Genomic DNA, 23,387 nt, shown 5'->3' on the forward strand with positions numbered 1-23,387 from the left:
TCCTTTTGTGTGTGGTCAGTTTTCTAAAATAGATCAAATGTTCCCCACACCCACTGGAAGTATACAAAGGGCCCATATGTAATTTTTTTAACATGTACACTACATCATATTGACAATAATAAGACATTTAGCACAGGGGTATATTAGTATTCTCCAGAGAAACAGAACAAATAAAGTATTAATATATCTAGAAAAAGAGATTTATTGTAAGGCATTGGCTCACAATTGTGACGGCTTGCAAGTCTGAAATCTTAGGGCTGGTGAGTAGGCTGTAAGAGCACAAGAGAGTTGATATTGCAGTCTTGAGTTTGAAATCCACAGGGAAGGCCAAGCAAGTTGGAAACACAGGCAAAGTTTCTATGATGCATTCTTGAGGCATAATTCTTTTTTCTTTAGGAAATCTCAGCCTTTGCTTTTAAGGCCTTCAGCTAATTGGATGAGTCCCAGCCATATCATGAAGAATAACCTGCTTTACTTAAAGTCTTGTGATTGTAAATGTGTATCACATCTAAAATATACCTTCATAGCAACATCTAGACTACTCCTTGACCAAATAACTGGGCACATAGCCTGGCCAAGTTGATATATAACATTAACCATCACAAAGGGTGTTTAGGTTTGTTTGGTTTAGTTGAGTTTGGGTTCAGATTTATGATGGCAGGAGTAGTATAATGGTAATATCAAGGAACTATAATGTTTCTCCATTAGAATTTTTCTTCATTTTCACATTTAGGCTATGGTAAGATAGCTGCAATTCAGAAACCAGGCTGCTGAGATATTAAGCTATTTTGCAAAATGTTATGCAATCAAATTCTATATAATTCTATTATGGTATGCTATTAACATAGTCAAAATTATATGGTTAATATTTGTAGTTGACTATTGGATTTACAGTGGTTCTGATAACTTTGTGATATAACTAGAATTAATCAATGTCAGACCACCTGACCTGCTTCTTGAGAAACCTATATGCAGGTCAGGAAGCAACAGTTAGAACAGGACATGGAACAACAGACTGGTTTTAAATAGGAAAAGGAGCATGTCAAGGCTGTATATTGTCACTCTGCTTATTTAACTTATATGCAGAGTACATCATGAGAAACGCTGGGCTCGAAGAAGCACAAGTTGGAATCAAGATTGCCAGGAGAAATATCAATCACCTCAGATATGCAGATGACACCACCCTTATGGCAGAAAGTGAAGAGGAACTAAAAAGCCTCTTGATGAAAGTGGAGAGTGAAAAAGTTGGCTTAAAGCTCAACATTCAGAAAACAAAGATCACGGCATCTGGTCCCATCACTTCATGGCAAATAGATGGGGAAATAGTGGAAACAGTGTCAGAGTTTATTTTTGGGGGCTCCAAAATCACTGCAGATGGTGACCGCAGCCATGAAATTAAAAGACGCTTACTCCTTGGAAGAAAAGCTATGACCAACCTAGATAGCATATTCAAAAGCAGAGACATTACTTTGCCAACAAATGTCCGTCTAGTCAAGGCTATGGTTTTTCCAGTGGTCATGTATGGATGTGAGAGTTGGACTGTGAAGAAGGCTGAGCGCCGAAGAATTGATGCTTTTGAACTGTGGTGTTGGAGAAGACTCTTGAAAGTCCCTTGGACTGCAAGGAGATCGAATCAGTCCATTCTGAAGGAGATCAGCCCTGGGATTTTTTTGGAAGGAATGATGCTAAAGCTGAAACTCCAGTACTTTGGCCACCTCATGCAAAGAGTTGACTCATTGGAAAAGACTGATGCTGGGAGGGATTGGGGGCAGGAGGAGAAGGGGAAGACAGAGGATGAGATGGCAGGATGGCATCACCGACTCGATGGACGTGAGTTTGAGTGAACTCCGGGAGATGGTGATGGACAGGGAGGCCTGGCATGCTGCAATTCATGGGGTCACAAAGAGTGGGACACGACTGAGCGACTGAACTGAATCTATGTTAATAGATGAGTCAAAATATGGAGTGATTATTTAAATACTAGTAATTTAAATTTATATATGTAAAATTTTTAAATGACTCCTTCCTCATCAATCTAGGTCATAAAAATAGGCTAAATAAGGATTTCAACTATCAAAGTCAATCTTAGAAAACAAAGTAGGTAGGTGGAGAATCCTATAACTGGAGAGCATTACTCTCTTCCTCCTGCACCTCACTGCTTAGTCTAAAATATATCACCATGGACAGTAGGCCTCCAAAACTGAAATGAACTGTGGCTTTGTAAACAGAATATGGACTCTCGAGTCAGAAACTCTACTGTTTGCTGGTTGGGCAGTTTCAGATGTCTCAGTCTTAAAGGATTTCATTGTGAAGGTTATTGGGGATCACATGTGTTGGTCCTTGGAAAGTATCTACTACAGAGCTATATTGAGGAAGGAAATGGCTACCCACTACAATATTCTTGCCTGTGAAATCTCATGGAGAAATGAGCCTGGCAGGCTACAGTCCATGGGGTCGCAAGTCAGGTATGACTTAGCAACTAAACCACCACAGAGCCTTATGGTTCCTAAACACTTAATAAAAGGGGGTTTTACTGCTCTCTTTGTCCTCCACAATGGCTTGTGAAATCCCATTCACTGGCTCATTCTTCCTTGCACCACAACCTCTTAGCTTTCCCTTACTACATTTAACTCCATTGACTCAGCTTCATGATTCACCTTTCATTTGTTTCAAGGAACCTAGAAATGTTTTTCGCTTTTAATCATCAAACATTTATTAAGTCCCTAACTGCCTCAAGAGTTACAAAGATGGATGAAACACAATCTCTGGTCTCAAAATCCCTGGAAAATTAGAAATTATCCCAGAGCCCAGACAGAGTAAGTTCCCTTCCAGTATCCTGTTTAAGATCCTCCAAAGTATTCTGATATCTTTACAGCCTCTTGGTTACCCTCTTCCTTTCCTCCTGCCTCTAAGTTCTAGTTCTTTGTTATGACACATATTCCAGAACTTTCACAGGCCATACTCCTGTAGTCTGCTTAGGTCTGATCAACCTGAGCCACACAATTCCTCTGTGACTCTCTGCATCCTTGTTTACAAGGGCCTCCCCCACATCCAAGTTCATACTGCTCAGAAACAGTGAGCTTGGGGTGTTTATTTTATCTTGATCTCCCTCTGACAAAGAAATCCAGATGACACAGAACCCACTGAAGACAATACCTGGAACATGGCAGTCTTGGGTATGGACTGACCCCTTCTTTGAGGCCTCCTTGACCCTACTGGCTCAGGAGTCTTCTCTTTGGGAACTTTAATACAACTGCTTTCCCTTCCTTGCCTGCTTTCTTTTTTTTTTAATTTTATTTTATTTTTAAACTTTACATAATTGTATTCAATATCCTTCCTTTCACTTTCATTGATTCCTCTGGAAGCCTGAGGAAAACAAACCCACATTCAACCTGTACAGTGAGTGCTGATTTCTCCTTCAGTTTCTAGAGTTGGAATTGGTCAAAGAAAATAGCTATTTTCTGGAGAAACAGGAAAATTCCTCAGTCTTTTATCTCACTGCCTGTAATATTGCTCACTTTATAATCTTCCTCAATTCTTCCTCTTATTTCCTTCAGGAAGAGAGAGGAGCATTTTCTTAGCGGTCTAACATAAGAACATTCCAGGCACGATTCAAGAGGCTTGATCCAATAGCCTACATGTTTATTCCTTCCTTTCCTAAGGATTATTTCATATCAGATATGAAATTGTTACTTTCATGATACAGGCCAAACTATTTGCTCTTCATTTTAGTGGTATATTAAGAGCAAATCTCTGAAGGTTATTTGGTAAGAGTATTTTCTCTTCTGACCTAATACCCAGAAGACTCAGCAAACATTTTCCTAATTTGCCCTAATTGGAGGTATATTGTTACATCTTGAGGGAAATTCACATATTGCTTTTTTGCAGTATCCTTAATCTTGGTGTAATTTTCTTAGCCCTTCGAAGTCTAGTTTTCTTCAGCATTTTTCACAGTCATAGGCAGATTTATGGTTGGTTCTTTAATTCATTCCTTCCTCACATTCTTTCTCCCATCCTTCCTCATTCTTACCTTTGTTTTCTCTCTCTCTTTCCATCTTTCCTCCCTTTTTTTCCTTCTCCCAAAGCCTCCACAGTCTATGCTCTTCATAACCACAACAATATAATCTTGTTAATATTCTCTCTTTAGTGACACATAAACACACACTAAGGTTAGAAAGTCTCACTGTGCTCTCTCCTACTGACCACAGTAGCAACCCTCATAAATATCTATCTTATAATGAAGGACTTGGTAAGTGATGTTTGAGGGGTCTTTTTCAATAAGAAGTTTCTGTCCTCTGCTGTGACTTGCATTAGTATGAACTGAATGGCCTACAGTCAAATTTTTTGATCACCTATGAAAAAATTTTGAGCATTCATTTCTTATATATGTATAATGCAAATTTTATGAACATACTACTCAACTAATACATAAAGAAAACAGAAAGTCTATAACATTTTTTACAGACTTTAAAACAGAAAGTCTATAAAATTTTAAGTTATAAGTTACATAAGATTAAAACTAATATTTCTTTCTAACATCCCAATGGATTTCTTTACATGCCACTGGCTGCACTAACCATCTCTTGCCCACAGAGTAAGGAGTTCAATGAGGAGGAAATCTGTCAGATTTCCCACTCTAAACCAAGAGTACAAGCATCTGAGGGTCTTAGTATCTGACCAAAAGGACCAACAGAAAAGCCAAGAAATGGGAGGGAAAATATGTGGGGACAATAAGATGATGAAAAAGGAAGAACAGAGTTGAGGTAGCACAAAAGGGGGTGAAGGGGATATGTCTATCTGTACATAAGAGGTGCCCAGAAATTGTCTCTGATAATGACCATGTCTAAATAAACAGACTACAGGTGAGTTTTCATTTCAGAAATAGTTTTGGCTGTTATCCTGACTCTACTGGGATTTGCCATTCTCGCTATTTTGTTAACAAGATGGACACGGCGCAAGCAAAATGGTGAGTAACAATGAATGAAAATGGAGATTCTCTATGAAAGCCACAGAGGTAGGAATGTCAAGATTCAGTCTGAGTTTTTTCCCATTTACCAGGTAGCTAGAGACTTTGCCAGTATTCTGGAAATCCATTTCAATACATGTAATCTCTGACCTATTAGTGATTCCCCCTGCATCTCACATTACAGAAAGAAAGAAAAAAAAAAAAGATCACATTGAGTTTAACAAGAGAAATAATATGAATAGTCTCAAAGAAAGTTATCTGAGCTCCAAGGGAAATTGCCTTAGTATACTAACGCATATATATGGAATTTAGAAAGATGGTAACAATAACCTTGTGTACAAGACAGCAAAAGAGACACTGATGTATAGAACAGTCTTATGGACTCTGTGGGAGAGGGAGAGGGTGGGAAGATTTGGGAGAATGGCATTGAAACATGTAAAATATCATGTATGAAACGAGATGCCAGTCCAGGTTTGATGCACGATACTGGATGCTTGGGGCTAGAGCACTGGGATGATCCAGAGGGATGGTATGGGGAGGGAGGAGGGAGGAGGGTTCAGGATGGGGAACACATGTATACCTGTGGCGGATTCATTTTGATATTTGGCAAAACTAATACAAAAATTATGTAAAGTTTAAAAATAAAATAAAATAAAAAAAGAAAACAGAAGAGAGAAGGCACTACACTAGTAGATATCACTGGTTAATATTATATGGAAAGAATTCAATATTTTTAGTGATTAGGGAGCTGATAAGAAGAAACAAATATAGAGTAATAGTTGCCAGTGAAACAGAGATATGGCTTAGATCTACATTGACCTATTCCTGTGCCATGAGACATCTTCAGGAATTTTCTTAGCATCTTTCCCACTTCCTTCTAGTCAACTGCTGCTGCTGCTGCTGCTGAGTTGCTTCAGTCATGTCCGACTCTGTGCGACCCCATAGACAGCAGCCCACCAGGCTCCCCCATCCCTGAGATTCTCCAGGCAAGAACACAGGAGTGGGTTGCCATTTCCTTCTCCAATGCATGAAAATGAAAAGTGAAAATGAAGTCGCTCAGTCGTGTCCGACTCCACGACCCCATGGACTGCAGCCTACCAGGCTGCTCCGTCCATTGGATTTCACATCCCCTCCTTATTTCTCATATTCAGTGCCTATAGGCTCTCAGAGAATAGTAAGTCATATGGAAGAATAAACAAAACAAGGCTGACTAGAGGCAAGGGGAAAAAGGTAGAAACCAGTAATGCATAATGTCCAGACCATTTGGGGAGCAAAGAAACATGGTTTAGAGTGAGGAGAGTTGAAACAGGATAAAGAACACCTCTCACAAGTGGCTAATAGAAATATTTTTGCTTAATTCATCCACAGAAATTGATATCTCAAGATACAGTTCTGAGCAAAGTAAGTACTTATACCCATGAGAAAAAGAAAGTAAGCATTTATGAAATTTCCATAAATCAGGGACCAAATCTGTCTTGTTTACCATTGCATAGTGCATAGTGCACCTTTCATAGTGCATCATTCCATGAACTGAACTAAGTTACTGGGAGAATTTCACCAAAAGGAAAAAGCAACTTTGAGACCCCTTTTGATTATTATTCAGCTCAGATAATATTAGGAAAATGGTGACTGGCATGGTCACTTAGCATACTCCTGCTACTTATGCACAGTCCTTAGTTCCTGCAAAGTAAATTAACTCCCCATAATTACCTGTTATCAGGAGTTCATGTCTACATTAGGTCTCAGAGTCTTAAAGCCCCACTAATTTTCAAGAAGCAAAATCATGGAGCACTCTCTCCTTTTTCTTCCAGGTGCTGGTCTGCTGGACTATGAGGATGACAGAGGTAAATAAACTAAGAAATACTAGAGAAAAACTAGGAAAGTGTTCCTGAGGGGATAAAATGGACTCATCTCCCTTTGAGCATGATTTATTACATAGCACGTCTTTTGTTGTTATAATTTCCAACTGCCAAATCATCTCCTTCTGCATATACAAATACGTGAAAGATTGTGTATTTTTTTCTGAGAAAAGACAAATATGTTCCCTTCTTAAGACCACTAAAAGAATTCTTTCCAATTCCTGTTAATCCCAAGATCTTGGAAAGGTTAATTAACTTTTGAAATGAAACAATTACCTGGATGTGTAAAATGAGAATAAAATACATAATTCATGAGCTGTCATGAAGCAGCATACATGAGGATACTTTATAAGGTATAAAGTATAAGAGATGAGCACAACTTATATTTTTATCTTCATATTAGAAGATAAAATTGATACACAAAGGGTTAAGATACTTATCCAAATTCACCTAGCAAAGGAAGGAGTTGAATAGTGAAGCCAATTTGTGGCCCTGAACTCAATATTCACACTCTTACATCATACTATCCAAAATTGATTTAAGACCAAAAAAGGGCTTATTTTATACTGAGTATTTATTATTATAAAGAGAGTTACATTCTGTCCCTCAAATCAGAAGATGTGATCTGACATGAGTGATAAAATGAAATGATAAAGCTTATTTGAAATAAAACACTCAGAAATTCAATGATTCTAAGGAGATTCTAAGACACACTCTACTTCTTTGTAAGGACACACAACACATACACACTACAAGCACATAGATTCACATCCCCAAGAGGAAAGAAAAGAGAAGGTAACTTGGTCACTTCGCTTGTCCCACATTTGGACTCTTGGCCCATTTCCCCTCTTCTTATCTCTATGATTCATCTGTCTCGACCAACAAGATTGAGGAGCAAAGGGCCCTGACAATTTCCTCTTTCTTTTCTGAAACAGAATCCAAAGAAAATGAGAATATCTGGGAAACTAGAAAAATCTCTTAGGAGCTAGACTGAAACTAATGATGAAACATTTCTTGATGGGTCGTTAGTTAACTTAATCTGTTTTTCCCCCCAAAAGATTTTTCTTCTCCAAGATCTAAAAGAGGAAGAGGTAAATAGATTTTCACCTAATAAGAAAATATTGTAGACATAGTTGTCAAGGTAGAATCTCATTATATTTTCCTCTTCTTTTTTAGGATTCCGGAATTTATACTCAACAGAAAGTGGTAAATAAATTAGATCCCAGCTTGCTAAGAAATTAATACAGAAATTGTTTATGAGAAATTAAGAATCTTTATTTTTTTCCCTCAATCCTTTAGACATTTCATATGATAATCGAGGTAAGTCTATTTAGAGATTATGGTAAAATTAAAGGAAAATCTATACTTTTTTCCTCTTATACATGAAGGGCTATAAAACCTACCCATGTAAAAGATAAGAAACCAAAGTAACATGTAGAAGATTGTGACATTCAGAAATGTTCACCTTCACACTGTGAGACACTTTTTCCCAAGTGCTATTCAATTCCTCACCTATTTACTTCCTAATTGGTTTAACAAAAGTAATCTGAGTAACTCAGGAGAAATTCAGTATCTTAGAGCTCAGATATGCTAAATATTCAGTGAGCCTTTCTTAATATAAATGCTAAGAAACAAAGGAATAAACCCCTGAAAATTTATCACATTAGGGTATGATCTGTGCATGGAATGCACTGAATTTATTTTTAATATTATTAACTTCCATAGCAAATGTAGCATTTTCTGTCTTTAAAATATCCATAGAACCATAAGAAACAAGTAGCATTAATGGAAAGCAGGGATTTTGTGTGTTTTAGTCTTAATTCACATTACAAAGACAGCCAAGTATCTCCTCCAACAAATGAGCTCATATAAATGCTCATACAAATGAGCAAAGCACTCATTTTCAGAAAAAGAGCTGGGAAAAAAATACATGCTGTCTTCACAGTTCTGGGTGGATCTTTAACTACTTTAGTAAAATAACAAATGATATCATTAAACAACATAATTTAAGTCACTTACAGAGTGCCAGTATTATTTATTTTTACATTTTCATGAAAATAACAGTGATAATATGACAAGTTTTTGTGTAATAGTGATAACACGTCAAGCTTTGTATGTCTCTGGAGCTTTGGTAGAAAGTCTATTTCTATGAAATCACTAAAAAACAAGTTTTAGATTAAAGGATATACATCCAATCACAATAAGCATATGCATATGGATTCATTATAATTTGCTATATCATCATTGAACTTGAATTTTCAATCAGCTGAGTAAATCTTTTCCACTTTTTCTCTTATTTGGCCTCAACTTATTTTATAGCTAATATGTACTGTTTTAGTGTTTCCATGTATATAGTTCATTATTTCTTCTCACTACACTTATTTACCTTAATTAACCTTTCCTGCCCTTTTTTTTTTTCCCCTTTGGGCTTGTTATTTGGCTCATAAACTAAGGCATAAAGAGATTTTGCCTTAGTTTCTTGCTTACTTGGCTACTAAGGGTGTTGATTAAGTAATCCTCCATAATAATATCAAAACTATAGAAACAATTCAAAATGACTTTTCTTTTTTGTGTGTTTTTAGAGGGATACAACAGAAATTACAGTGAGTATCCTCTTATTTCTCAACAAAAGTGTGTTTCCCATTAAGTAACATTTCCCTAGGTTGTCAAAGGTTTGGGGAAAGAGAAATCCTATCGGTTTATATGACTACTAAGCATTAGACAAGGCCACCCAGTGCTGGTTTAGGATGATCTGTCAGTAACACATTTCCAAACTGACTGAAAGGAAAGAAAAAAAAAAAATTAGAGAAAGTGTTGAATGTGAGAAAAAGGAAGTGATAGAGATAAACAGGGAGAAGAGAAAAAGAGACAGAAAGGAGAATAGAAAAAAATGCAAGCCACAAGTTTCATAGGAATAGCATCCATCTACTAAAACACAAAACCCTTTACAGAGATTGAAGGGATGAGAGATCTGCTGGACATGACTTCCAGTGCCCACCACCAAGTCAGTGGATCTCCCTCAGCCAGGGCTTCATCTCCTGAAAGGCTGCAATGACTGAAGCTAATAGGCAAAGGTTAGGGATCCAAATTCCGATGATTTGCCTCCTGTGTCCCTGTGTTGTTTGTGTTTTAGCGCCATCAACCAGCTCCCTCGGTAAGTTCTTTGTGGCTTTCTTTCAATTCTACTGTCATCTGGTTTGCAAGTCCTGATGTTCCTGTATTTGATTTTTTCTTTCTCTTAAAGAAGTTTTAAAATTAAAAGACAAAAATAATCAACACTTGTAAACCCACACCCTAAATTTGATAACTGGTATTATTTTTGTCATAATTCTTAACTGTCAGGTAGAAATATTATGTCCCCATTTGTAGATCTATTCTACTCTCTCCTCTTCCCAAAGACTTATAAGTGTATTATAAATCTTTTGTTTATTTTCACATATTTATATAATGTCTCTGTAACACTTAACAACATATAGTATTGTTTTGTATACGTTTTTTAAAATTTTACTAAAATGGCATCATTCTAAAACCATCATTACAACCTGCTTTTTTCCCAAAAAACATGGTAATTTTTAGATATATAGAAATCCAAATTATGCATTTTAATCATTGAATGATATTCTAACTTACAAATACACATTATTTTTATTTTTTCCCCTACTGATACATTCTTAATGTTTCCAATTTCTTCTGCCACAAATAATATTATAAAATGTCCTTCAGTAAGTGGAAAATAGTTTATTCAAGGTACCTACCCTGAAGTGAGATGAATGAATCACACTGTGTATGAACATTCATGTAAGTTAGGGACATTTTAAGTTTACTATTGTGTGAGTTCCATGGTAGTTACACATAGCAATATGTGCTATGTGTGAAACATAGCAAAATGTATAAAAGTTTCCCATTTCCCTGCATCAATTCAAACCTAGATTTTGTCATACTTTTACACTACTGCCACTTTGATAAGTTAAATTACTTTTTTACAGTCATAGATGTATATAAATGTTTGGGCATTTTGGGGGTTTAGCATTGTTTGCTTCATCCTGTGCCTTTCTTCTTTTACTTTGGCCCAAAGATAATCCTTTAGTGGTTCTTTAAGTCCCTGCGTATGTAAAAATTTTTCTAAGCCTTTGTATGACTGAAAATAGTTGTACTTCACCCTCAGCCTTAAACAAGAGTTAAGCTGAGTAAACAATTAGCAATTATTTTTTCTCACACTTTGAAGATTTATTCCATTGTCTTCTGGAATTTACTATTGCTGATAAGAATATGCTACTATTTTGATGACTGTATCTAAGTAAATATGGTTTTAAGATTTTATCCTTACAGTTTGCATTTTAATTTATACATATATTAATTAAATATATATTTATTTATGTTTATATTGGCTTCCCCAGTGGCTCAGCAGCAAACCATTCACCTGCAATGTAGGAGCTGCATCTATCTAACAAAGTATAGTCTCTTCTTCTAAAATAACTGTCAAATATGTGTAAAGATTCTCCTCACAGCATCAGGTCTGGTAACATCTCTTTCATATTTCTCATTTGCATTAGTTAACTCCAGCTCCTATAATAGGTAAATCTTAGAATTTCAGTGATTCTATTCATAAAATCCCATTATTCTGTAGTATCAAATATGCCTGGTTCATGCTTAGCTCTTCTGTCAGCAATGACTTAAGCATTCAAGTTCATCTTATATCTCCACCATCTTTACCTTATGGCTTCTAAGTTTATCTTGCCTACCTTAAGTGAGAAGAGGGGGGAAAGCTTTTAGATCATGAGTGGGAGACTTTTATGGATAAGCCTGGATGTTGTCTCACATATCACTTCCAAATAATTGGCTAGAATTCAATCATATGGCTACACCTAATGGCAAGGGAATCTGGGGGCAATAGTCTAACCATGTTGTATTAATTTTCTATTGCTATTATAACAAAATGCCACAAATTTAATGGCTTAAAACAACACAAATTTATTATTTTATAGTTCTATAGATTAGAAATATGACATGTCTTACTTAACTAAAAATCAAGGTGTTAGCAAGGCTGTATTCTTTCTGGACAGAGAAGGCAATGGCAACCCACTCCAGTACTCTTGCCTGGAAAATCCCATGGACGGAGGAGCCTGGTAGGCTGCAGTCCATGGGGTCGCGAAGAGTTGGACATGACTGAGCGACTTCACTTTCACTTTTCACTCTCATGCACTGGAGAAGGAAATGGCCACCCACTCCAGTGTTCTTGCCTGGAGAATCCCAGGGACGGGGGAGCCTGGTGGGCTGCCGTCTATGGGGTCGCACAGAGTCGGACACTTAGCAGCAGCAGCAGCAGCAGCATTCTTTCTGGAAATTCTAGGAGTCAATCTGTTTCCTTGTTTTTTCAACCTCTAGAGGCTGCCCACATTCCTTGGCTTATGGTCCCCTTTCTCCACCTTCAAAGCTAGTTAAAATAAGCTAAACTTTCACATCATATCACTCTGAACTTTGTTCATTATTACATCTCTTTCTTTGACTCCCTTCAACTTCCTGCTTCTGCTTTTAACACTTCTTAATATTACACTGGGCCCACACAGATCATACAGAATAATCTCTCTTTTTTAAGATTAACTGATTAGCAACATTAACTCCATTTGCAACCCTGATTCCATGTAATCTAACATATTCACAGATTCCGGGGATTAGGATGTGACCATGGAGGACAGGGGAGTGGAGGGGTTCTATATCATTTCCTTATTTCTCGATGCTTGACCCTGGATGTTTTCCTCAGATTATATCATTCACTAATTCTTTCTCTATGTTGTTTAGTCACCAAGTTGTGTCCAACTCTTTTACTACCCCATGGACTGTAGCCCGCCAGGCTCCTCTATTCATGTAGATTTCCCAGGCAAGAATATTGAAGTAGGTTGCCATTTCCTTCTCCAGGGGATCCTCCTGACCCAGGGATTGTACCTACACCTCCTGCATTGCAGGTGGATTCTTTACCACTGAGCCACTGAGGAAGCCCAATTCTTTTATTTTTTTTATTTTAATTGGAGGCTAATTACTTTACAATATTGTGGTGGTTTTGCCATACATTCACATGAATTGGCCATGGGTGTACATGTGTTCCCCATCCTGACCCTCGCTCCCAACTCCCTCCCCATCCCATCTCTCAGGGTCATCCCAGTGCACCAGCCCTGAGCACCCTGCTTCATGCATCAAACCTGGACTGATAATCTATTTCATATATGTTATATACATGTTTCAGGAGAAGGCAATGGCACCCCACTCCAGTACTCCTGCCTGGAAAATCCCATGGATGGAGGAGCCTGGAAGGCTGCGGTCCATGGGGTCGCTGAGGGTCAGACACGACTGAGTGACTTTACTTTCACTTTTCACTTTCATGCATTGGAGAAGGAAATGGCAACCCACTCCAGTGTTCTTGCCTGAAGAATCCCAAGGAATGGGGAGCCTGGTGGGCTGCTGTCTATAGGGTCACACAGAGTCGGACACAACTGAAGTGACATAGCAGTAGCAGCAGCATATACATGTTTCAATGCTATTCTCTCAAATCATCCCACCCTCGCCTTCTCCCACAGAGTCCAACAGTCTGTTCTTTACATCTGTGTCTCTTTTGCTGTCTTGCATATAGGATCATCGTTACCTTCTTTCTAAATCCCATATATATGCATTAATATACTGTATTGGTGTTTTTCTTTCTGACTTACTTCACTCTGTATAATAGGCTCCAGTTTCATCCACCTCATTAAAATGGATTCAAAGGAATCCTTTTTAATAGCTGAGTAATATTCCATTGTGTATATCTACCACGGCTTTCTTATCCATTCATCTGTCGATGGACATCGAGATTGCTTCCACGTCCTGGCTATTATAAACAGTGCTGCGATAAACATTGGGGTATAAGTGTCTCTTTCAATTCTCGTTTCCTCAGTGTGTATGCCCAGCAGTGGGATTGCTGGGTCGTATAGCAGTTCTATTTCCAGTTTTTTAAGTAATCTCCACACTGTTCTCCATAGTGGCTGTACTAGTTTGCATTCCCATCAACAGTGTAAGAGGGTTCCTTTTTCTCTGCACCCTCTCCAGCATTTATTGTTCATAGACTTTTGGATAGCAGCCATTCTGACTGGCATGAGATGGTACCTCATTGTGGTTTTGATTTGCATTTCTCTGATAATGAGTGATGTTGAGCATCTTGTCATGTATTTGTTAGCCATTTGTATGTCTTCTTTGGAGAAATGTCTGTTTAGTTCTTTGGCCCATTTTTTAATTGGGTCGCTTATTTTTTTGGACTTGAGCTGCAGGAGCTGCTTGTGTATTTTTGAGATCAATTCTTTGTCAGTTGCTGCGTTTGCTATTATTTTCTCCCATTCTGAAAGCTGTCTTTTCATCTTGCTTATAGTTTCCTTCTTTGTGCAAAAGCTTTTAAGTTTAATTAGGTCCCATTTGTTTGTTTTTGCTTTTATTTCCATTACTCTGGGAGGTGGGTCATAGAGGATCCTGCTGTGATTTATGTCAGAGAGGGTTTTGCCTATGTTCTCCTCTAGGAGTTGTATAGTTTCTGGTCTTATGTTTAGATCTTTAATCCATTTTGAGTTTATTTTTGTGTATGGTGTTAGAAAGTGTTCTAGTTTCATTCTTTTACAAGTGGTTGACAAGTTTTGCCAGCACCACTCGTTAAAGAGATTGTCTTTTCTCCACTGTATATTCTTGCCTCCATTGTCAAAGATAAAGTGTCCACAGGTGCATGGATTTATCTCTGGACTTTCTATTTTGCTCCATTGATCTATTTTTCTGTCTTTGTGCCAGTACCATACTATCTTGATGACTGTTGCTATGTAGTATAGCTTGAAGTCAGGTAGGTTGATTCCTCCAGTTCCATTCTTCTTTCTCAAGATTGTAAAGCCCAATTCTTTCTCTGAGTCTCTTCTCTTTGTTTACTCACCTAATGATTTTTGTAATTTAATGACTACATTTTCTACATTTTTTCATTCAATTTTATTCTCTATCAAATATACTTCTTCTGAATTAATGTTATTCTTGCTTTATGGATTCTATCCTTTATTAACTTCCCTTGTGGCTTAGCTGGTAAAGAATCCACCTGCAATGTGGGAGACCTAGGTTAAATCCCTGGGTTGGGAAGATCCTGTGGAGAAGGGAAAGGCTACCCACTCCAGTATTCTGGCTTGGAGAATTCCATGGACACAGTCCATGGGGTCACAAAGAGCTGGACATGACTGAGCGACTTACACTTCACTTCACTTCACTATTTGAAAATCTCTTTTGAATTGCTCTTCCTTCATGTATTACCCCATTTGTTGTGGCTACTGTCTATCACAACAGTAGGTTTCCTCAGATATATTCTGACTTCTGTCTGTGAGCTCATCTGTTTGAGTTTCTCATAAATCTTTGTTGTATAATAATCCTATTACTGCACAGACTTAATAGGCCAGTTTTTATAAGTTTCTACACACATAGTTTCTTCCCTACATGAGGAATTCAAATGCGGGCTCTATACCTGAACTCAGCTTACACTGAAGTTCTACCATTGCTGATGACTCTGTTTCCAACCATGGCCTGGTGCAAACAGGTCGCTTCCTGGCATACACCACCTAACCAACAGGTGAGAATTAATGGTGCCCTTTTCACAGATTGAGATTTTGTGAGTCTTAGATATACAAGAAGACTAGTCCCAGGCTCTTAAAATGCATAAGACACATGGCCTTCATTTTTGTTTCTGATCGGCTGTTGACATCCCGGCTTCCTGTTAAGATATACGAGTGATGAAACTTCCCACTCACTATCCAAAGTATGGATTACCTCTTGATATATTATTCCAGGAGACTTTTTTTCCTAGTTTTCAAGCTCAGCTCTACATTTTAAATTTTTAAGAAATATTGTGCCCAACTTTTCCAAGTGATTAGAGAAGTGGGTAAAATATCCATCTTGACAGTGAGCCTTGACATTTTATCTTCTAACGTTCAGGTACATCCTGTTTTTTCTTGTTATTCAGCATTCCCATAGGACACAATTGATTTTGAAATGGAAACCCTTTGTTGAAGCAATTATATAGTAATAATTTGGTGCAACAAAGGATCTTTCAAAGGACAAAATAAGACAAAGAAAATTAAGGAGAGGGAAAAGGAAGAAGAGGAGAGACAAGAGGGAAGAGGGGAAAGGACAAAAGCAGCAGGATCAGAAATGAAAGAAGACAGGGAGGCAGGAAAGTTTCCACGGTCTGAGAAACTATTAATCCCTGCAACACTGTTATTCTTTTAATAAAAGAAATTAAATGATGGATTGCATAGATCTTGCACTCCTGTCCTATCTTAAGACTATTACTGATAGAATAAATAAAATCTGAAGTTCATACCCAAAAAACAATCCGTAGATGGATATCCATCTTCCCACCAGATGGCACTGCAACTGATAATAGAAAAGGGAATGTGACCTCTTTCCATAACCTCTTCCTAATATAGTAGCTATAGAATCTAAGTTCTCCCTGAGACACACTGATCTTCTTTTCCTGTTTTCTTTTAGCACTGTCTCAATCCAATATTGGTAAGTTCCTTTCAGTTTAGTCACTCAGTCATGTCCAACTCTTTGTGACCCCATGGATTGCAGCACACCAGGCTTCCCTGTCCATCACCAAATCCTGGCGCTTACTCAAACTCATGTCCATTGAGTCAGTGATGCCATCCAACCATCTCATCCTCTGTTGTCCCCTTTTCCTCCTGTCTTAAATCTTTCCCAGCATCAGGGTCTTTCCCAATGAGTCAGTTCTTCACATCAGGTGGCCAAAGTATTGGAGTTTCACCTTCAGCATCAGCCCTTCTAATGAATATTCAGGACTGATTTCCTTTAGGATTGACTGGTTGGATCTTCTTGCAGTCCAAGGGACTCTCAAGAGTCTTCTCCAACACCACACTTCAAAGGCATCAATTCTTCAGTGCTGAACTTTCTTTACAGTCCAACTCTCACATCCATACATGACTACTGGAAAAACCAGAGCTTTGACTAGACTGGCCTTTGTTGACAAGTAATGTCTCTGCTTTTTAATATGTTGTCTAGGTTAGTCATAGCTTTTCTTCCAAGGAGCAAACGTCTTTTAATTTCATGGCTGCAGTCACAAACTGCAGTGATTTTGGGGCCCCCCCAAAAAATAAAGTCTGTCTCTGTTTCCACTGTTTCCCCGTCTATTTGCCATTAAGTGATGGGACCAGATGCCATGATCTTAGTTTTCTGCATGTTGAGTTTTAAGCCAACTTTTTCACTCTCCTCTTTCACATTCATCAAGAGGCTCTTCAGTCCTTCTTCACTTTCTGCCATAAGGGTGGTGTCATCTGTATATATGAGGTTATTGAGATTTCTCCCGGCAATCTTGATTCCAGCTTGTGCTTCATCCAGCCTGGCATTTCACATGATATACTCTGCATAAGTTAAATAAGCAGTTTACATCTTCTTTACATCTACCATTTACATTTACCAAGTACTTTACATCTTCTTAATAACCCTATGAAGCAGACATTATTACAAATGCTCTATTTTAAGTGAACAAACTTAGGTGCAAAAAAAGAGTTAAGAAGTTTGTGCAGGGTCACACAGCTAACAAGTAAAAGAATGAGGATGTAAATTCAAGCATTCTAGCACCTGATCGCCCACAGTACCTAAACAGAACTAATTAGGGTCCCATTTTAAAGAGTTTCATGAGAATTATGTACTTTTTAAATCAATTAATTCAGACTTTTGTAGGTTTTTATTATTCCTCAGTGTCTATTCCAGGAATCTTATTTAAGTCTTCTTTCTATTTCTCAATTCAGGAAAGAGAAATGAGAGCAACTGAGTAAAAACAAAGGAGAACATAGGGCAACTAAAGAAAGTTTAGCTAAGACTAAGGTCTTCCAAGCTCCCTGAAGAGTTTCAACCTTTACAAAGACTGAAAAGAAAGAGTAAATGGCCTCCATGCTCATCACTTGTCCTAAACATTTTTCTGGGCTTCAGGCACAGCACCAAAGCACAGGATCTTTAAAAATCTATGACCAAATCTCATCACAGGTGGAACAGAGAATTGGGTGCTCCCTCAGGAGGGGAGAGTGAGAGTCTTTTTCTCATGCTTCTCTTCAAAAAGGAATTAACTCTGACGTTTTTAAGGAGTTGACCTCAAGGATTTATCTGTGTGTCCATTTAATGGAGCTCAGGAATTGACCATGTTCCCAGTTGTTTCTCCACCATGAAGAATGTCAGCCCTTTTGCTTCTCTATTATCGTAGATTTTATCGGTTAACGATGAAAGGCCCGGGAATATAGGACTTCAGTCTGTGAATTCAGACTAAGTAAATCATTAAAAGTTGAGCCAAAAAGTGTTGTTAAACCCTATTATTTTAAAGATTCATTAAATAAGGTCCTGAAAGATAATGAAAATTATCAAATTTCATATAGCAATTTAAAATTTAACAAAGCAAGTAAGACAAATGCTTATCTTTTCTGCACTGAATATAGTGAGGATTCATTCTACCAAAGTTTGTATGTTACTATTACTGTCATAATTATTATCATGAATAATTATCACAAGCTTTCTCTATAACTTATTTTATAAGAACACTCCAAAGATCAATGGAAAAGAATAGAAAAAAAAAATGAGTTTAGAAGTAGGAAAGAAATTACTTTTTAAAAGAATGTTCCAGGAAGAATAGAAAGAGGAGAAAATTGAGTGGGTACAGAGGAAAGTGCACGAACTTAGAGTCAGAGACACTGGAGGCTAAAACTGCCTATAATTTTTTGGATATTCAGGCACAGACCTTTGCCTCTCTCAGTCTTAGTTTTCTTTTTTACAAAAGTAACATAGCCTTTCTTTGGTTCTTGAAGCTATCACATTTTGGAGAGGATACTCTCCAAACTGAAAAGAGAAACGGGTAAGGAATAGAAAATAGGGGAAATAAAAGGTGCTGAATAGAATCATTATATTGGGAATATAGTAAGTTTGAATTCTCTCCAAAAAATTTCCACTCCTGCATAATATCCAAGAGGAAAGAAGACTTAAAGATTCAAGAGGTGTGGTAACTTGTACCTACTGGAGAATTGAGGGTCTAATGTACAGTTTCTGGAAAGACTTGGGAAATAGGTGGATTATTTAAATAATTAATTCTAGACTGATTTGAATTTTTCTATTGTTCTTTAGTTTTACCTCAAGAATCTGTGAGTAAGTTTTCTTTTTGTTTCAAAATCTGGTCTGTAAGAACTGTATATAAAATGAGATGAGATAAAATCATGTGAACTGAATTGCAGCCTAGAAAATTTAGTGAATCTGTGATTTTAAAATGTTCTGGGGACTTCCCTGGTCCAGTGGTTAAGACTCTGCACTTTCACTGCAGGGGACACAGGTTTGATCCCTGGTCAGGGAATTAAGATCTTACATGCCATGTAGCACAGTAAAAAAAAATTTTTAATAGAAAAAAAAATTTTTTTTAATCTGGTTTGTAGGGCTCCTATACTAGGCAGAGGTAATCTCCCTGTCTTATCTGTTCCCTGCTTTGTGACCAGGCTTGAGGCTCACAATTCTCCACCTTCTCTTTAATTATCTTATCTATGTCATATAAAATGCCGCCTGTAGATGTATTTTGTTTGAACAGCATAGCATTATTTTAAGTTTTGTATTTTGTGTTTTTAGATAGGGTGTGCATTTTTCAAGTGGCCAACATCCCCACTAGCCCCATAACTAACATTCATAATTCATGAGAACTGCTGGCTCCTAACAGCAACTAAGTTTGTGATACCCACAAAGATAACCAGTATTGTGATTTCTGTCTAATATGGAAAATTTAGCACTTTCTAAGAGAACTAATCCTGACATTTTCATTAAGAAGAGTAACTATTCTCAAACCACATTCTTAATAAAAAAAAAAAAAAAAGCACATAGTAGTACTTGGGCAAGATACTCACGTCATCCTTTTTTAGCTACTTCTCCACTCCGAAAGTCAGTAAGTGGTTATCTTTCACTGTCCTACTTATTGTCTTCACCTAGACAAGACCACAAAACTCTCAGCTTAAAATTTTCCTGTCCTCCTTATTCTATAGTACTTTAGGTCAGGAATAGAAAATATATGATATGCATACCACCTCTGTTCACACTTTTGCCGGTGGCAGACTTCAATAATGGATCATGGTTCTCTTTCCTGCTCATTCCTGCTCAGCCCACATGCAACCTAAAATTCTCCTAATCTCCAGGGAGTTGCTACTTAGAATTAGCATACAACTCATATTCTTAACAATATATGTATTTTTAAACTACCTTAATTTGGTAGTGGGTGTGACATGTTACTTCAATTTATACCATTTAGAAAAACTGACATCTCTTCCCAAATGCTGAAGTAGATCTCATCATTTATGGAAAAAGCTATTATTTCCCACCTAACATAAAAAATAAATAAACAAAAACAGAGTCATAAGTATGCAAATGAAAACAAAGATTTACTACATAGCACTGAGGATTATAGCCATTATCTTGTAATAACTTTTAACGGAGCATAATATGTAAAATACTCAGTCACTATGCCATACACCTGAAACTAATGTATTTTAAATCAACTATACTTCAATAAGTATAGTTGGGCTTCCTTGGTGGCTCAGACAGTAAAGCATCTGCCTGCAATGTGGGAGACCTGGGTTCGATCCCTGGGTCAGGAAGATCCCCTGGAGAAGGAAATGGCAATCCACTCCAGTACTCTTGCCTGGAAAATTCCATGGATGGAGGAGCCTGGCATGATACAGTCAATGGGATCACAAAGACTCGTACATGACTGAGCAACTTCACTTTATACTTCAATTAAAAAAAAAATTGTAAACTTTGCAACTCACAATATTTCCTACTAAATATAATTGTTTAAATAAGACTTCAGCACTCAAACAGTGATAAACAATGAGAAATAAAAATACATAAAAAACAAAGAGCTGAATAGGTTAAAAAAAAAGACAAGGTGAGGAAAGTAATAGGGAGCAAGAATATCACTGAAAATCTCTAAAACAGGAAAGTTAAAGACCAAATTAGGTTCTAAGTCCAAGTCATAATTTTATATATATGCAAAACCTTGGGAATTCCACGAGCAAATTAACTCATTTCATTAAAAAGAGTTGGTTCAGTAAAGAGATTTTTGGCATCTGAAAATAAGATGGGTTTTTCAAGCCAGAAACAACAGTTAAGAGACTGCAAGGTAACTAAGGAAAACAAAAGGATAGTTTTTTTAAGAGTCAAATCACACAGATTAATAAATCAGAAAAACATACTGAAATGCTCATAATTATGTCCTGTCACCAACATTCAGAACTTTCTAAATGACAGTAAGAAATAAAAGAGAGAAACAAGAAAGTAGAAGAAAAGTAAAATAAAGCAGAATACCTTAAATGCAGTGAAAACTTACTAATTTGCAGAAGAATTTCATTCCTTACAGTCACTGAATATTTCTTTCCATAACATTTCTATTAGAACTTTTCAGCTTTCCTATCCATTATTATGCTTGCTTTTTCACTGCAACATTGCAATGTAAGTAAGACAGGAGATATGATTTCCATTTTAAAGACTAGAAAATTAATGCTTCAAAGGTTTAGTGACTTACCCAGTCAAAGAGCTAGAAAGTAGCAAAGCTAGGACTCTCTAATATTGGATCTTTAACCTCAAGGGTATTTGCACCTCATGCCCTCTGAAAGTCTAAATCTAAGTGGGATTATATTTGTCAATTTTCTTTCTCTTTTGGTTAAACAGCAAACATTTATTTCTCTAAGTTCTTGTCAATTTTCATCATAGGTGATACAAATAACTTAAAAGCAACTCCAGAACTTTTACGTAAGTTTCCCCTCAACTCAGTTGTTTCCATCTTTTACAAAGTGCCTACCACTGTGGGACTGGGCTGGGGGGCGAGGGGAGTGCCTACTATTAGGGGACTTCAGGGGAGGGAGTTGAGGAGGCACGTAAAGATGGAAGAAAGAGAACAATTACTCATTATTTTATTGCTCTCCTTTACTGGTATGAGGAACTTGATGTTGATTTCAGGATCCCCCTAAGTAACTAATGATTTTCTTATTTTGCAAAGTGGAAATTCCACTAATAAAAAATAAAATAATTAACCAAAAAGTAAAATAAAATCCCCAGTTCGATGGGGTCATTTAGCAGAAACAAACTTTTAGAAGGATCTGACAGCAAGACAACTATAACAATTGAGAATACAAAAAATAATTGGGGAGAATATGATCTTATTGGATTCCTAAGGAAAAGGGTGGGGGGGTGGATACAGATTCACCTTCTCACTGCCCTCCATGTAAATCTGATATGTAGTAAATGCTTATTCTGAAACTCCATGAAATGTACATTCTTCAGTCAAACTTTTTTATGTTTACATTTTAGCTGGCACTGTAGGACCCATAAGTAAGTTCTTTTTCTATATTTTAATCCTCCTGTGTTTTGCATCACTATACTGTTAGAATATGTAAGACACTGCTATCCCTGGACATTTTTAACCCCTCCGGCACAACTTTTTAATTCTTTTCTCTTTATTCTCTAATATTATCTTAACAAGTTAGGTTCCTCTGTGAGGAAGTACTGTCAGTTTTAATTATATAAAAATTTTGAGATTCGGTGGCAGAGGGAATTGTTAGAAAAGTAGGCAGTTTCCTTTCTAAAAATCCCAGTAGCACTCAGAGGATGAGGATAGTGAGTTTCAACTGGCTGACCCAGGATACCCAGGATATTGTTGACAGTTGTGTGGAATTTATATGCCCTGCTATTATCAAAGAGTAAATCTGGAAGAAGGGTCCACATAGCATTTTAAATGATATAACCAAACATTTCTGGTAGAAGCACTGGGGGAGAATAAAGACTGAGAGATAAGAGAGAGGCAGTTGATTTAGAAATGAAAAAAAAAAGGTAAAAGGAGAGAGCAATGTACAAATGCTCTGAAACTTTATGAGTCCTTTACGGCCTTGTTGTATAAAGTGAGTCCAAGGACCTGTGTTGGCATCACCTTGGAGTTTATGAGAAATGCAGAATCTCAGCCTAACACCCATTCTCAGAACTATTAAATCAGAATCTGCTTTTTAACAAGATCCCCAAGTGATTTGTGTGCACAGTAAAATTTAGAACTATTGCTTTACGGAGAAGGCAATGGCACCCCACTCCAGCACTCTTGCCTGGAAAATCCCATGGACAGAGGAGCCTGGTGGGCCGCAGTCCATGGGGTGGCTAAGAGTCGGACACGACTGAGCGACTTCACTTTCACTTTTCACTTTCATGCATCGGAGGAGGAAATGGCAACCCACTCCAGTGTTCTTGCCTGGAGAATCCCAGGGATGGGGGAGCCTCCTGGGCTGCCGTCTATGGGGTCGCACAGAGTCGGACACGACTGAAGCAACTTAGCAGCATTGCTTTACAGAGTTTCAATGCTTTTGCATTTGGAAAGGAAATAAAAAGTTGAGTGTACTTGACCTAAGTTTAACTAGTTCCTCTATCTCTAAAGATTCTCCACACAAAGAGTAGCCTTAAAGCATGAAACTCAAAGAGGTTTGATTAATTTCCTAACACATCTC

General features: G+C 37.3%; 1 protein-coding gene across 1 annotated transcript in view; it reads left to right on the forward strand.

Moving 5' to 3' along the window:
- The first annotated feature begins 2,966 nt into the window (after window positions 1–2,966).
- The window catches only part of TSBP1 (testis expressed basic protein 1), a 67,119-nt gene continuing 46,698 nt past the window's right edge, over window positions 2,967–23,387 (forward strand). Inside the window, exons 1-12 of the mRNA XM_027524479.1 lie at window positions 2,967–3,176; window positions 4,886–4,966; window positions 6,335–6,367; window positions 6,778–6,810; window positions 7,884–7,916; window positions 8,002–8,031; window positions 8,125–8,145; window positions 9,408–9,428; window positions 9,959–9,979; window positions 18,994–19,014; window positions 21,613–21,651; window positions 22,210–22,230. Coding sequence (XP_027380280.1) covers window positions 3,164–3,176; window positions 4,886–4,966; window positions 6,335–6,367; window positions 6,778–6,810; window positions 7,884–7,916; window positions 8,002–8,031; window positions 8,125–8,145; window positions 9,408–9,428; window positions 9,959–9,979; window positions 18,994–19,014; window positions 21,613–21,651; window positions 22,210–22,230 — 367 coding nt within the window. The 5' untranslated portion in view covers window positions 2,967–3,163. The remainder of the gene's footprint in view (window positions 3,177–4,885; window positions 4,967–6,334; window positions 6,368–6,777; window positions 6,811–7,883; window positions 7,917–8,001; window positions 8,032–8,124; window positions 8,146–9,407; window positions 9,429–9,958; window positions 9,980–18,993; window positions 19,015–21,612; window positions 21,652–22,209; window positions 22,231–23,387) is intronic.

Source organism: Bos indicus x Bos taurus, chromosome 23, assembly GCF_003369695.1.
Source record: "Bos indicus x Bos taurus breed Angus x Brahman F1 hybrid chromosome 23, Bos_hybrid_MaternalHap_v2.0, whole genome shotgun sequence".
In the NCBI taxonomy this organism is placed as follows: domain Eukaryota; kingdom Metazoa; phylum Chordata; class Mammalia; order Artiodactyla; family Bovidae; genus Bos; species Bos indicus x Bos taurus.